The sequence below is a fragment of the Pteropus medius genome, unplaced genomic scaffold, assembly GCF_902729225.1.
Source record: "Pteropus medius unplaced genomic scaffold, Ma_sr-lr_union100, whole genome shotgun sequence".
Taxonomy (NCBI): Eukaryota; Metazoa; Chordata; class Mammalia; order Chiroptera; family Pteropodidae; genus Pteropus; species Pteropus medius.
In genome coordinates this window covers 330,870-345,110 of record NW_024356248.1, presented here as the reverse complement: position 1 = coordinate 345,110, position 14,241 = coordinate 330,870, and the positions used below count along the sequence as shown (strand labels likewise).

At 61.6% G+C, this 14,241-nt stretch overlaps 1 protein-coding gene across 1 annotated transcript in view; it reads right to left on the bottom strand.

The window, feature by feature from the left end:
- NRXN2 (neurexin 2) overlaps positions 1–14,241 on the bottom strand; it is a 93,353-nt gene that overhangs the window by 35,165 nt on the left and 43,947 nt on the right. The window contains exons 11-16 of the mRNA XM_039860198.1: positions 10,949–10,975; positions 9,701–9,820; positions 8,949–9,330; positions 8,151–8,341; positions 6,335–6,508; positions 5,851–5,970 (exon numbers count right to left, since the gene is read on the bottom strand). Of these exons, the coding sequence (XP_039716132.1) occupies positions 5,851–5,970; positions 6,335–6,508; positions 8,151–8,341; positions 8,949–9,330; positions 9,701–9,820; positions 10,949–10,975 (1,014 nt within the window). The remainder of the gene's footprint in view (positions 1–5,850; positions 5,971–6,334; positions 6,509–8,150; positions 8,342–8,948; positions 9,331–9,700; positions 9,821–10,948; positions 10,976–14,241) is intronic.

Genomic DNA, 14,241 nt, shown 5'->3' with positions numbered 1-14,241 from the left:
GGGCCGCAAGGCAGATGGGCTGGCCCTCAGCGCGCACAGGCTGGGGTGCGGCCCCCGGGGGCCAGGGCCGCGCGCACCCGAGGCCTGGGGTCCGGCCGGCCGAGCGGCACCGGCAGCGCCACTTACCGTGCCCGCCGCGGGTGAGGAAGGGCATGCGGTTGATGGCGATGGGCACCGTGCCGTGCTTGCTGTGGAAGTGGTGGACGTGGTGGGTGGTGCTGAGGCTGGAGGAGACCCGGGCCCCCTCGGACGCCCCCAGCAGCAGCAGCAGCAGCAGAAACAGTAGCGGCAGCAGAGGCGGCGGCGGCGGCGGCAAGGGCCCGGCCAGGGCGGGGGGGCGGCGCGGGCACCCCCCCGGCCCGCTCCCCCCGGGGGGCATCTCGGCCCGGGGGCGGCCGCCTCACAGCCCCATGGCCGGGGGCGGGGACGCGGGGCTGCGCAGCCCCGCGAAGCCCCCCTCCGGCTCCGAGCCCCGGGAGGGGGGTTAGGGGTGAAGAGAAGGAAAAACGAGAGCCCAAGCCTCGGTCCGGAGCCAACGAAATCAACTGGACCCCGCCGGGGAATCCAGGGTCCGCGGAGCGGCCACGCCAAGGTCCAGGACGCCTGGGTCCATCGCGGGGAGCTACGGGTCGGAGCGGCGCAGAGGGCCGTCAGAAACCCGGGGGAGCGCCCGAGGGAGGGGGCATAGTGCCGGGTGGAGAGGGAGGAGTGCAACAAAGCAGGAGGAGAGCTGGGGAAAACCTGCGGAAAAACCATTTTGTTTGTGAAGGTCATGAAGAGAAGGGAGTCTGACGGAGACCAGGGGTCGGCTGCAGGCATTGCCGCTGCTGCCTTGACGGAGGCCCAGAAAGGAGGGAGCGGGCTGGGGGAGGGGACGGGAGAAGGGGAAGGGAAGCAACTGGGTGAGGGGGGGAATGAAGGGAGGGGAGAGGAGGGGAAAGGAGGAGGAGGGAGGGCTGAGGAGAGGAAAGGCGCTTGAGTCTGCGTGAGATTCGGCGGAGAGATGGGAGGCATGGAGGTTGCTGCAGAGGCAGAGGGAGGAGGGAGACGAGGAGGGAGGAAAGGAGGGGAGTGGAGAGGGGAGGGGTGGGAGCGCTGGAGGAGGAGGGGGCAGGGCGGAGGGACCCGAGCGGCTCCCGGTCTGCGGGCGGCGCTGGGCAGCTCCGGCGCGCGGCACCTGGCTAGCCCGCTCCGCGCTCGCCTCTCCTCGGCGCGCGCCCCGCCCCTCCCCCGCGCCCGGGCGCGCGCTCGCCTCCCGCCCCCTCCGGAGAAGGGGCCCTGCTGAATAATTGAACAGGACCGAGGCTAGCAAGAGAGGCCGATCTCTTCCTCCTCCTCCCCTCCCCCAGCACCTGGACGAACCCCGATAGTGCTCACTGGTCCAGCGCGCAGAGATGTGGCTACCGCCACCCCTGCACGCACGCCTCGGAACACACGTGCACACTAGGATGTGGACGGGCTTGGGGATGGAGACACCCACGTGCCCATACAGGCACCAGTGTGCGCGCGCATATACACCCAGGCTCAGACACATACATGCATACGTGTGCTCACAGAGGCTGGCACATGAACTCACACTCGGCCGAGCGTGTACACATGCTCACAGAGGCATACAAGCACACACATACGTGTTTGGACACAGGCAAGGAATGGCCAAATAGACAAACACCTGGCCCCGGCTCAGCTCATCCTCCAAAAACAGGGTCACCCAAATGCATATAATACACTCAGAGTCCCAAAGGTACTCAAGAGTAAGACACATCTCTCTCTCTCTCTCTCTCTCTCCTCACACACACACACACACACACACTTTTACACACACACACAGGTTCCTCACCACCTCCCAAAGGGTGTCCCCTACCACCTCACACCCCTCTGGATGCCTCAATCTTTCCTCTCCACTTCCCCCCTACACACTTCCAGCCTCAACCTCTCCCTCCACAGGAAGTTTCCAGGACACCTGTCCACTGAATGTCCCACTTGGGACAAAACCCCTCCTGGGCCGCTTACGTTCCGCTGAGGAAGCTACTTCTAGGCTCCTCCCCCCCCCAGACTTTTGGGGATCTCTGGGAAGCACGTGTCATAGCCCAAAAGGTAAGTGCAGAGGGGCTCCCTTCCCTTTATCTGGGTGCCACCTCCACGGCCATATCAACCTTGGCCTGGCCAGACAGTGCTCTCTCTGCTAGAATGGGGCGGGGGGGCGGGGGGGGAGGGGGGGCAAGAGAGAAGGAGGAAGGAAGGAGTCAAAGAAATAGTGTAGGAGTGAGGAGGGGTGGTAGAGAAGGAGCAAAGGGAAGGGGAGGTGAAGCGAGAAAGCGGAGGGAGTGGGTGCTGGCTCCTGCTTATTGATCCTGAATTCCATTTTGGAGCAAAAGCTATCACCAGGAGCTGCACACACGTACTGCGCCTAGCTCCTGGATACAGTCAGGACCCAGGACAGTTCCTCCTCCATAGCTGTGGCCACCTTTGCTAGATGCCAGGGCCCCTTTTGGCTCCTGGCCCTTCAGAAGTGGAGAATAGGGTCCTCAGGCACCCAAGAGGGGGCTCTGAGGTGGCGCATGGCCCCAGGAGGGGGGATAGACTGCACGCGGGCTAGGGAACAGGGCTGCGGCCTCCATAGACTTGTCCTTCTGCCCTCTCCATCCCGTGCTTATGCCCCTGGCTCTGAAATACAGACCGACACAGCTCTGAGCAGGCAGAAAATTTATGGTCCCAGAGGGAGGGAGGGAGGAGCTGGTAGCTAGAGGAGAGGAAGAGAAACCGCCTAGAGGCCAATCAATATCAGTGAGTGGGAAGTGGAGAGTTGGAGGAGATGACGCTGGGGAGCGAGGGGGGAGACAGAGGGTAAAAAAGAAGGGAGAGACCGAGGCATGCGAGGGATCAATAGAGGCTGTGGAGATGAGCAGAGCGAGTGGAGAGATGAGAAAGGGGTGGGGGGGTGCAGAGACGGAGAGAAGGTGAAGAACTGACTGCCTGAAAGACACAGCAGCAACCGGAGCCAAGGGGAGCACCCTGGTCCTGAACCTCGGCCCTGGGGTTTCAGCCGCACGTCAGGAAGTGTCCCTCCTTTTAGCTTCCTTCCTCTCATTTCATATTCTTTTTCACTCTCTCTTCTTTCCTCTCTGTCATGGAAGAGATGGATTCTTTCCCTTTGATGTCTCTCCTACCGTTCCAGAGCAGACTCTTTACCCTTAAAGGAAAACAGAGATCCCTCCGCCCCCACCTCAGATGTAGTCCCTGTGTCACAGACGGAGAAACTGAGGCCGCAAGTGGGGAAAGGCTGTTCTGCAGGTCGGACCTCTTCATCTCAGTCTCCCTCCACCCCAGACAGCTCTACACCCCAACCCAACCCTCCGAGGACAGGGTCCGGCTGCCTCTGCCCTGGCCATACCCAGCCCCCTCCCTCTCCTCAGGCGAAGAGCCTTTCGGGTGCGCAGTGGCGCCCCCAGGACCTGCGCGCTCAGGGGCGGGACCAACCGAACAGTTTCCTCACTTTCCCGCTTGATCACACACCTTGGCGGTCCCCGAGAAGACGGGCCACAGAGGGAAGGCAGGAACAGAAAACAGTGCCAAGCATGGAGAATAGTGAGGAGACGCAACCCCAAGAGAAGAGGGGGCTGTGGCAAAGGCCTGACCCCCAAGTTCCTGCCCTGCCCTCCGGGGGCAGGTCCCAGAGGCACCCCAGGGCCAGCGTGCAGAGGCTCCCAGGTTGCACCCACCTTGTCTTTATGTCCACGGCTCTGCCGCCAGACCGTAGACCAGGGTTCCTGTGTAGTGACACTTCCCTCAGATGTGCCCTGCCCACCCCACCCCCACCCCAACTCTCCCTGCCTCCCACCTGCCTGGAACTTGTCCTCCCATCTCTGCTGAAAGATGGCGTGACTCCCTACACTTCCCATTCATCTCTATGCCCCCTTCCAGAAGGTTCCACCATGTGGGAGTACAGTAGTGATAATGGGCAGCAGCGCTTCATGATCCTTATCCTCTGTGCCCCCAGCAAGCACGGCCGGCCATCGGCACCACCATGGGCACCGCCACCGCCCCGAGACTAAACGAGCTGCAGCAAGTAACAAAGGGTCAGGAGCACCTTGGGTCCAGCTGTGCGCCACCGCCAGCACCCTGACTCAGAGCAGGAGCCGCCTCACTGCGCCCTGCTTCCTCGCTGGTTTCTGTCCCACTGTCTTCTCTCAGGAACAAATTAAAAGGGTTTTGCAAACTGCAAAACACTAAACCGTCAATGGAGATCGTTCCTAGTGAGCAGCGAAGGTCCCACCATCTTCAGATTGGGATGCCACCCAGCCCAGCCCCACTTTATTCCCAGCAGCCAGGGCCGGGGACCCCCTGAGGTGACCATTGTCTGGGGGCTCCGGAAGGTACCAAGAGCGGCAGGTCAGATGAGGAAAATCCTGGGGGGCAGGCTGAGGATGTGGAGGTACCCAAGGGAAGGCCCTGCCTCGGAACACCGGGAAAGCACGGAGGGAGCTGGGCAGGACACTTTTCTGACGGAGAAGGAAAAACCGCGACCTGCCCAGGAGCCCATTCCAGACTAGTCCATTCTGGAACCAGCAGGTTTATCCCGTAAGGATCTCAGGGCCCCCCCTGGCGACTAAGGCCCCGCCGTGTGGCATGGAGGCAAAAGTACTGGCCAGTTCCTAGCCCAGATCTACTATTCACTTTCGCCGGAAACCCGCCGACCCCTCCAGGCCTGTTTCCACGTTTGTAAAATGGAGAAGTCTTGTCCTCCTGCGTGTGCGTGTATGTGTGTGTGCGTGCATGCCTGCATGTGTGTGTGCATGTGCGTATGTGTGTGTGTATGAGAGTGTGTGCATGTGTGTATGCACGTGCATATGTGTGTATGCATGTGCGTGCATGTGTGTTTCCCCAGGTAGCTGAGTGGTCACACCCCTGGTCTCTCGGCAGGGCTACCTAGGGACACCCGTTTAAGTGATGCCTGAGGGGGCCACACTCTCCCAGCCACTGTCCCCAGCTGGATCATCCAAGGGGAACTCTAAAAACCCCCTCAAACAGGAAGTTGCCCTCCCCCCCCTTCCTGCCCCAGCTTCCCTCCCTCTGCCAAGCTCCAACCAGCTGCTGGCCACCAACCTCTAGGGACTGGAAACTGCTGCCGAAGCTGCCCTCTGGCGGTGGGGGCGGGGCACAAGCAATATGCAAGGTGGGAGGCAGATGCCCAACCAGGGAGGAGAAGAAGCAGGTGAGGACACTAGGGAGTGTCCTTGTGGCTCCAAGGGACAACCTGCAGCTGGGGGTCTCGTGAGGGTGGAACAAAGGAGACTGTACAGCCGGTGTCCAGGAAAGCCAGCTGTCCAGCGGCCTGGCCTCCTGGGAATCTCTTGAGCCTGGCCTCTGGGGCGTGGGCCTCTCTGGGCAGGAGAGAACAGTCTTCCACTGCACAATTCTGAGGGCGCCAGAGGAGAGGGCGTACGGGGACACTGGGCCACCTCCCACCCTGTGCGGTCGTGAGTATGTGTGCCCTGCAAGGACAACGCATGAGACCACGACCAAAATCGCACGGGGAGGACAGCGGAGGCTGACACCTTGGTTACGGGTGAAGGGAGCAGTGACCCACCAACTCGAAATGAAGGGGAGAGGCCATCTACCAACAGGTCGCCCCGAGGATTCAGGCGGCAATGGTCCTGCACAGGCCTGAGAGGAAAGACCCTGAGAAGGGACGTAGCCAGCAGCTCCCCTTGGGCTCACATGACAAGAAGGAACGAGAAGGAAGCAAGCATCGAGGCTCTCAGCGACCCTCCCTCCTCCACAGCAGTCTGCAAGGCTGGGAGTGGGCCAGGATTCCCCGCCCCAGCACCCCCGACCCCCCCGGGCACTCACGGTCATTGCAGACAGGGCCTCCATAGGAAGTCATGGTGCAGTCACAGGTGAAGCCATCCCACTGCTGCAAGCAGACGCCCTGGTTGGCACAAGACTCTTCGGTGCAGGTGGTACTGGGGCCTGGAAGGGCAGGAGGAAGGAACACCCCCAGTTCAGCCCAGCCCCTTCCCTCCCAGGAGGTACGGAAGCTTCAGGGCCAGGCTGAGAGGCGCTGCCCTCAGTTCTGCTAGGCTGGACGGCGGGGGGTGGGGTGCGGGTGGGCTCAAGGACTGCGGGGCTTGGCCTTGAACGATGACAAAGGGCCAGGGTGGGAGGCAACGGAGAGAGCAAGGGATCCTTCACCGCCTGTACCCCTGCCCCAGAGCTGGGGGGCAGGCTCGTGCAAGGCCTGAGAAAAAGGCCTCTTCGCCGCCCCGGCTTGCCTCTGCAGCCGGCCGTCCTGCAGCCTGCACTGTCACACGGAACTCCTCCACCCTAAACTCACCGTCACAGCCCCTCTCCACCTGCCCGATGCGGTGCAGGGCGTCGGCGATGAGGTCCGGGAGGCGCCCGTTGAGGTCCACCGAGGCCAGGCAGCCCTGGAAGCCGTCTCGGGAGGCCACCAGCTTGGGCAGGTTGCTGAACATGTTCTTGCTCAGACCGCCAATGTACAGCTCCCCTGCAAAGGGGGCGGGGTCAACACCCAGGCTTCCCGGTCCCCCTGCCCCTCCCAGGACTTCTCATGTAGCCGTCAGACCCTCCTGGCCACGCAGTGTCCTGTCTCAGACTCCAGTTTCCTTACCGAGACCCAGCGCCTCGCATATCCCTGCCCCCCGCCTCTTTCTTCCTTCTCCACTTTGCCATCTGTCTGCTCCCCTCCCAGAGAAGCCCAGATGCAGGGGGTGGGGGGCCTGGGGGAGCAGCTGGAGGAAGCTGCTCCACTCTCCCACACATCTGACTCCAGTTCCGGCCTGCAATCAGGGCCTTTCAGAGACGCTCAGCCCGATTCCCTCCGCCCCCAGTCCCCTCTTCAGAAGTCTCCCGCTTCCAGACCTCCTTCTGCCTCTCCCAGCCTCTCCCTGCTCTGAGTTCTCTCCTGGGGGCCGTTCTAAGACCAGTTCCTTCCTCCCCGCCCCCCCACCCCACAACAACCAAGGCTTGGCCTGGCAACTCTGGGGGACACTGGAAAGTTCTCCTCAGGGGAACCTTATCCCTACATCGCTGTCTGGCCTAACTCCTTGAAGCCTTGACCAGCCCATGGTAGAGCTTCAGCAAGACACAGGCCAACCCTGGCGCCCTGGCCATGGGATCAGTGCCACACATGACAGGCCCAGATCACCCCGGAGTTTGCTGCCACTGTGAGTTATCTGTGACACATCGCCCCCTTCTGGGAGCAGGGAGAATTGGCAGTGCTATGCCGCTCATCTGGCTCAGGATTTGACCAAGCTTCCAGTTTCAGCTTTGCTGCCTGCTCACTTTGTGACCTCAGGCAAGCCATCTAGCTTTGGGAAGCTTCTGTTCCCGCCTCTCTGCCTCTCCGAGAGGGGAATGAATTCAATGGCCTCTGAGGATCCTCCTTAAGCTCGGACAGCCTGAGTCACACGGACACCCAGCAGTCCCTGTGGAGCTGAGGGCGGCTTTGGGCATGTGCAGGAAGTGGCCAGCGCTGCCCCAGTGAGCTCTGGAGAAGCGACAGGCCTTGCCCTCACTCCTGTTCCAACACCCCAGTGTCTGGGCTCATCGTCCTCTTCCCTGCTCTCTCGACCGCCCCTTCTGGGGGCAAGCAAAGAGACCCTGGGGAATGCAGGACCCTGGTGTAATGCTGAGCCCACCATAGAAGCCTGGGCCAAGAGCCCCCAGAGCTAGCCCAGCCAATGTCCAAGGTACCTGACCAGGGCAGCAGGCAGGGACCAGCAACTGCTACTCCCTCCTCCTCGCATCGAGAAGAGGCATCTGCCAGGGTGCTAAGCTCCCCCTTCTCTCTCCAGCCCTCAGCCCAGGTAGGCTTCTCTACCTCGGAGGACCAAGAGGTCTCTGGAAGGCCTGGGCTACCTACTCCTAGCTCTAGAGAAGGCCATCAAGCTCCCTACGAGACAGACTCATCCTGTGACCGGACCTTCGGCACTGAGAGCTGAGCAGATCTCCGGCAGGAAAGTGGCAGGCCGGACACAGTGGAGAGTGGGAGACGGGTGGACACCACGGGCAGGGGAGGGTGGAGGAGCACCTGAGCAGGAGGGCACCCAGGGCGGGTGATCTCGCTGGGGTGGGGGCGGGGCTAGCTGGGCTAGGGCCAGGCCTTCTCCGGGGGCCCCACGCCCCACCTTTGAGGTCGAGGTTTCGGGCGCCGTTGGAGTGCTGAGTGACGGTGCGGGAGTCGATCTTGAGCGTGTGCACGTTGCCCGGGTCCCTGGACACCACCACGTTGTGCCACTGGTTGTCATTGACCGGTTTGTCTGAGTTCCCCTTCATCAAGGACGGGCCATTCCCCAGGTCAAACACGTAGTGGATGTACCTGCCCCACAGCAAGGAGGAGACACTGGGTCACAGTGGGGGCCGCACCGGGAAGAAGGGGAGGGAGGAGCTACAGCTGGCGGGGACCTTAGACGCCACCGGAGGAAGGGGTACACAGGGAGACCCCATAGAGGAGGGACCCAAACCCACGGCACAAGGACTCTGGTCATGGGGAGAATGAGGGAAGGGAGAGCCGCAGAGGAGATGGCCCCCATGACAGGCTCAGAGGAGGAGCTGGTGAAATGGTTTCTGGGGGCAGCAGGATCCCCTGGTGTCAGGGACAGAGCTGTTCTAGGATGGGGTCCTCTCAGGCAAGAAGGCACAGGGACGCAACCCTGTCTTCTGCCCATAGAGGGGGCTAGAGGGCTTGGGCCAAGACAGTGACCAGAGAACAGATACAACTGGAAAATCCCTAGGGAATCACTGAGGAGTCACGGGGTAGAAGGAGGGGGCGCTACTTTGCCATCTCGGCTGGCGGCTGGGGACCTGAATCTTGACCTGTAGCTTGGGGAAATGAGACATCTCAGCCAGTGGCTGGGGGCCCGTATCTTGGCCAGCAGGGAGAGGGGACCACTTCCTTGACAGAAGTGCAGAGCCCCCAACCTCACCCTTTGACCAGTTCGATGACAATGAAGTCATTGCCGTTGCCTGAGTTGAACAGGAGGAGCCCATCGGGGGCTGTGGTCTTGAACTGGAAGAAGAGGTGCATGGAGGCGTAGGCTTGCAGTGTGGCAAGCGCCAGGTAGCTGCTCCGACTCTTGAAGGTGACGGGATCGGCCACGATGGCACGCAGGCCAAAGCGTGCATTGAGCTCGCAATAGGTGATGTCGCCATCCTTGCACTGGTCCATGTAGGGCTGGCCATTGAACACCAGCCCGCTCAGGTGCCCGATGAAGTTGGAGGGCACCACGGAGATGAAACGTCGCTCTGTCATGATGCCCGTCTCAATGTTGTGGAACTCTAGCCGCGTATGGGCTCCTGCCATCTGTCCTGCTCGGGACGGGAGACAGAGATCAGGGGGGTGGCTTTGGGGCACAGGCTGTTGGAACATTCCTGGGGCCGGGCCTTGGGTCCCCAGGAGCCTTCCCTCCACACAAGGGCCACATGGGAGAGACATCAGCAAACGCCCTCTGGTAGCTGCTGGCAGAAAGCACAGCTCATGGGCCCTGGAGGAGTGGTGGGACTCATTACTCCTCGGATGACAGGCTTCCAGGGACATGCTGCCTGTAGGGCGTTGAAATGGACCCTGGGGTCCAGGCCCTCACAGTATATCACCCCTGAGGGAGAAATGGCAGCGGCGGTTTGATGGACTGCTGCCCTGGGCAGCGGTCACCCATCTCCCTGGCCCCAGACCACTCACCCTCCACGGTCACGTTGTCCACGGACAGCTGCAGGCTCTTGCCACGCCTCACCACTCTCACCGTGTGCCACTCGTTGTCATTGAGCTTGTGCCCCGCAAAGAGTGTCTCGGGGCCTTTCCCTGCGGCACCAAGGGGGGAGTGAGCATGGGGCAGCCGGGGCGCAGAGCCTCGGCACCCACCCACTTTCAAAACTACAGAGCCCCACCGTGGACCCACGGCTTCGCCGCTGGCGGTGAAACCTCCACGCGGACGCACAGCCCCCCATCTGCACAGGGACCCAGTGTGACCTTTCCGCACACAGGTTAACTCCACACACCCAGCATGCAACCACGCACGGCAATTCCGGCCTGGCCAGAGAAGGGAATGTTTCTTAGGAATTATTATGAGCATTTATTCAAGACCAGAATTATCTGCTCCCAAGTCTAAAGTAAAATAGATTTATCTTTAGAACGGTGCTGAATTTGCAGCACTCCCAGGTCTTCCCTGGGCCCCCCAGTGCTCACACCAGCAGGGGGCGGGGTTCACCACGCGTAAGCACACAAATACCGAACACACGCAGAGCTTGCCCTGAACACACACGGTCCCTCTGCCTCGCCTGCCATGCTCCCGTGCTCTCACACTGGGATGCTCAGAAATGCCCACACTCACTCTCCATCTCGCCCCTGCTGAGAGCCTCACCGTCACCTCTGAAAGCACCCTCGTTTGGCAGAAACTCAGCCCCCACCCAACACGGGAGCTGCGGAGGACTGAATTTGGAGGCTCTGACCATCCTCTCCTCCACTGGCCTCAAGGGCCCCCTCTTCTTTCCCACGTGCCGCGCTCGCCCTCTTGTGGCCGCCTCTGGAGATGCAACGAAATATCCCAGCCCTGCTACAGCTACTTCCTACCCATAAAGGGTGGTGTGCCGTCCTGCTACAGGTGCCACCAAGCCTTTGCCCCACCCTCTTGAGGACTTGAGATGGCGAGGTTTCCCGACCTTCCTTTTCCCAGACCCAGAGAGCATGCTGACCCCAGACCCTCCATCAGCAATCCCCGGGTTGGCTTCATTTGGCCCATCCCGCCCTCCATAACCCGCAACCAACTACCTCCATCCGCCTGACTCTGGCTCCCCTCCCCACGCCCACTGCGCAACCCGCACACAAACCAGTGCTGAAGGCTTCTCCTCCCCCGACCAGCCCTCCCCAGACCCCAGTGTCCAGTGTCCCAAGCCCCTTGGGGCTCTGCAGAAGAAGAGGGAAGCCACTTACTAGGTGCGCAGCCGACGCGCAGGCAGTCTGGGGGGGCCATGGGGCGGGCAGAGGGGGAGGGGAGACAAAAAGGCAGAAGAAGTTTTTTTTTTTTTACATCCTTCACAGGGAGGGGTGTCTGCGGGCGGGGGTTCCCCCTGGGGCCACTTTCCGGGGACCACGCGTGCCCAGGTGCCCTCTCCCCTTCCTCAGTTGGACCCCTGTCCCTCCTGCCCCCACGAGGGCTCCGACCCTCCCCAGGGCTGGGAGGCAGGGCAGTCAGGTGATCCGAAGAGGGCTTGCTTCTCCTGTCGGAGCAAGATGGGCACCTCGGGAATCTCAGCGTACAGGAGGCCATGGGGGACTGAGGGCTCGACCAACCCAACACCTCCTCATGTCGGGGAGGGAGACGGGTGAGGAAGGCCAGAGTCCCTGCATCCTTTGCTCTGGGACAACTCCCTGCTCAGAGCCCAGGTTGTGACACGTCACTGCCCATGTCCTCTGGGCTCTGAGCTAAATGGAGAGTCTGTCCCAGGGCCCCCTTCCCATAGCCATTTGCCTCCCAAAGTCCCAGGGGGCTGGTGCCACCCCTACAGGAACCTTCCTCCTACCTTCCCTAACTTGGAGGATGCCAGGCTGTCACTGGGGACCGGGTGGTCCCTCACCCTGAAGAGGAACTAGTATTAACCTGCTTTCCTAGGGAAGGGGCCAAGACCTCACAGATGGGGACCCTGAGGCCCCCAAAGTATGACTTCTGAAGACACAGCAAGTCAGGGACAAGCAGGAACCATAAGTGAAGTCTCCTGCCCCTACGTTGCTCCGAGGGCCCCACATGGTCAAAGAGCACGCTGTCTACACAGAGCTGCAGCTGGGGGCCCCAGAGTTTCTGGCTGTCCCCCTGCTAGGTCACGTTACCCACAACATGCCAGTCGGCCAGCCTTACGGGGAACAGAGTACCAGAGTCCTGTGAAGTCGGGGCTCAGAGCCCTGCATGTCTGTACCACTCATGACCTGGCTGGCAGTCAGGGGCTGCAGAAAGTTCTGCACCAGGAGGCAGAAAAGCTGGGTCCTCGTCTCATTATGTGACGGGGTAAATCTCTTCTCTCTGAGCCTCAGCTTCCCTCCCTGTGAGCTGAGGGGCTTGAATAAGAGGATCCTGAGCTGGGAGCAAGAAACAGGTATTCGCTGGGCTGGCCCTTGCCCTTCAGAGAGGGGGCGGTTTCCAGCCCTCGGTTAACAGCAAAATCCTGGCATCCTGTAGCTCCTCCCAGAACAGGCTCTGGCCAGAACCCCAGGGCCCAGGAGGTAGAGTGGGTGGGGGGCGCCTGGCACCCCCAGGGCCCCTGAAGGTTCCTGCAGCGGAGGTAAACAGATTCCCCTGTGGCTCTGAGCGGCATGGCCCTCTCGGGCGGTACAGCTGAGCTCAGCACGCGTCGTCAACCGCAGCAGAAGAGCGTGGGGAGCAGCCGGGACCCTGAGCCACGACCTGGCACCAGGGAGGGCGGAAGAGGCAGAGGGAGGCCAACGGGGAAATCAGAAGTCCCAGTAAGAGGAAGGAAATAAGAGAGGGAGCAGAGAGAAAAGAGGAAGAAAAGGGGGAGCGGAAGAAGGAAGCTGGACAGAGCGGGGAGGGGAAGAATGTTGGGGTGCGGGTGGGAGGGTGCCAGGCCTGGTGTCAGGTCACGGGGGCTCTCGGGGCCAGCAGAATCTTCACCAATGAAGGGTCCAAAAAAGAAAAAAGTGAGCGGGCTGATTCCCCGCTGGGGAATGGAGCCGAGGAGGAGCCCAGGGCTTTTCCCTCCCAGCAGGGGAGCCCAGGAATGGGGATCCCTCTGTCCAGAGAAGTGGTGTCACCTCCAGGCCCACCTTCTGCAGTGGCCACACCCTCAGAAGCCGCCAGTCCAGTGGGGTCTGAGGACCACAAACACCCATTGAAGACGGGCACCCCACAAGGGAGCCGGCTCCACCCCGGAGGAAAGCCAGGAGCCGCGAGTGAGTGGGAGAAACAGCGCCCCCACGGCACACGGCACATGCCCGCCCAGAGCACAGCTTGGGGGGCGTTAGCTGGTAACCTACTAACTAGTCACCTGCGCCTCGGGTTCAGGGAATGGACAGAAGTGACTGGTCTGCTCAGACCCACCAAGCCCCAGGTTATACACAGAGACCAGGGCGAGGGTAGGAATGCGTGATGGGAGGAAGTCATCTGTGTGGACGGGAACTCAGGAAAGGAACCCGGGCTTCTCGAGCCCCATGTGGCCCCCCACCAGCCCCACCCCAGCCGCACAGGTTGGAGACAGGGAAGGAGGGGCAAGGCTTCTCTGCAAGGAGCCTCAGGAGCCCGCTGGCCGGAGTGTCACCTTAGAAGGGACATCGCAGAGTGGCAGCGGGCACTCCTGGTGCAGCCCTCATTCAGAGCTGTCTCCTCTGGAGCCCAACAGAAGGAGCTCGGGAACCAGCGCACGGACCCCGGGAACAGGTGTCCTCCCACGGCTCTGAGGGTGAAAGGGCTTGGGGCTATCACATGCGTTTAGCCCGGCTTGCGAGGCCGGCGAGAGTGCTCTGTAAGGCTCGCGAGGGCAGAACTAGGGCCATGACTGGGAATTCCCGAAGGGGAGGCTGCCACCCAGGAAGACCATCGACTGGAATGGTCGTCTCGGAGGTGGAGAGTGCCTGACACAGTCGGTGTCCAGGCACAGGTAGAGAGCCTCCCGTCGCTGGGGGCAGGCACAGGCAATTCGCATCAGGGGCGGGCTGAAGGAGGTGATGTCTGAGGGCCCCTCCAGCTCTAAGATTCCTTCATTACAGTGTGCCTTTCATGCCATCTCGCTGACAGCTGAGACTGCATGGGCAACTCCAGGGAGGGTGAGGCGGGGCAGGCCAGGCCGGGCATCAGCCCCAGGGTCCATACCGGGGGGCAGAAGGCACCCAGGAACACCACAGATCACACCAGAATAGGGTGAGGTATCCAGGGGCTTCTACGGTCCTCTAGGGACAGACAGTAACCGCTCTGCTCAGGGGCTGCAGACAGCAGGGTTCTGGGAACCTACTCAGTGTCTGCAGGTGTGCTGGAGGCCAGGGGACAGGGCAGCAGGCAAAACCTGGCATCCTCTACCTGCGGGGAGGCAGCAGCCTCAGGGCAACTTTGGCCTTCTCCGGCCTAGCAAACACCTCACCTCCTGAGGCAGGCACTCAGTGTCTCTTCCCAGCCGCCCCCCACCCCCACCCCACGGGTAGAGAGCTCCCTCTTTGGGACCCAACACCAAGTCTGCATCGTTCCACTGAGCACCCGAGGAGCTGCACAGCTGCCTGAGAAA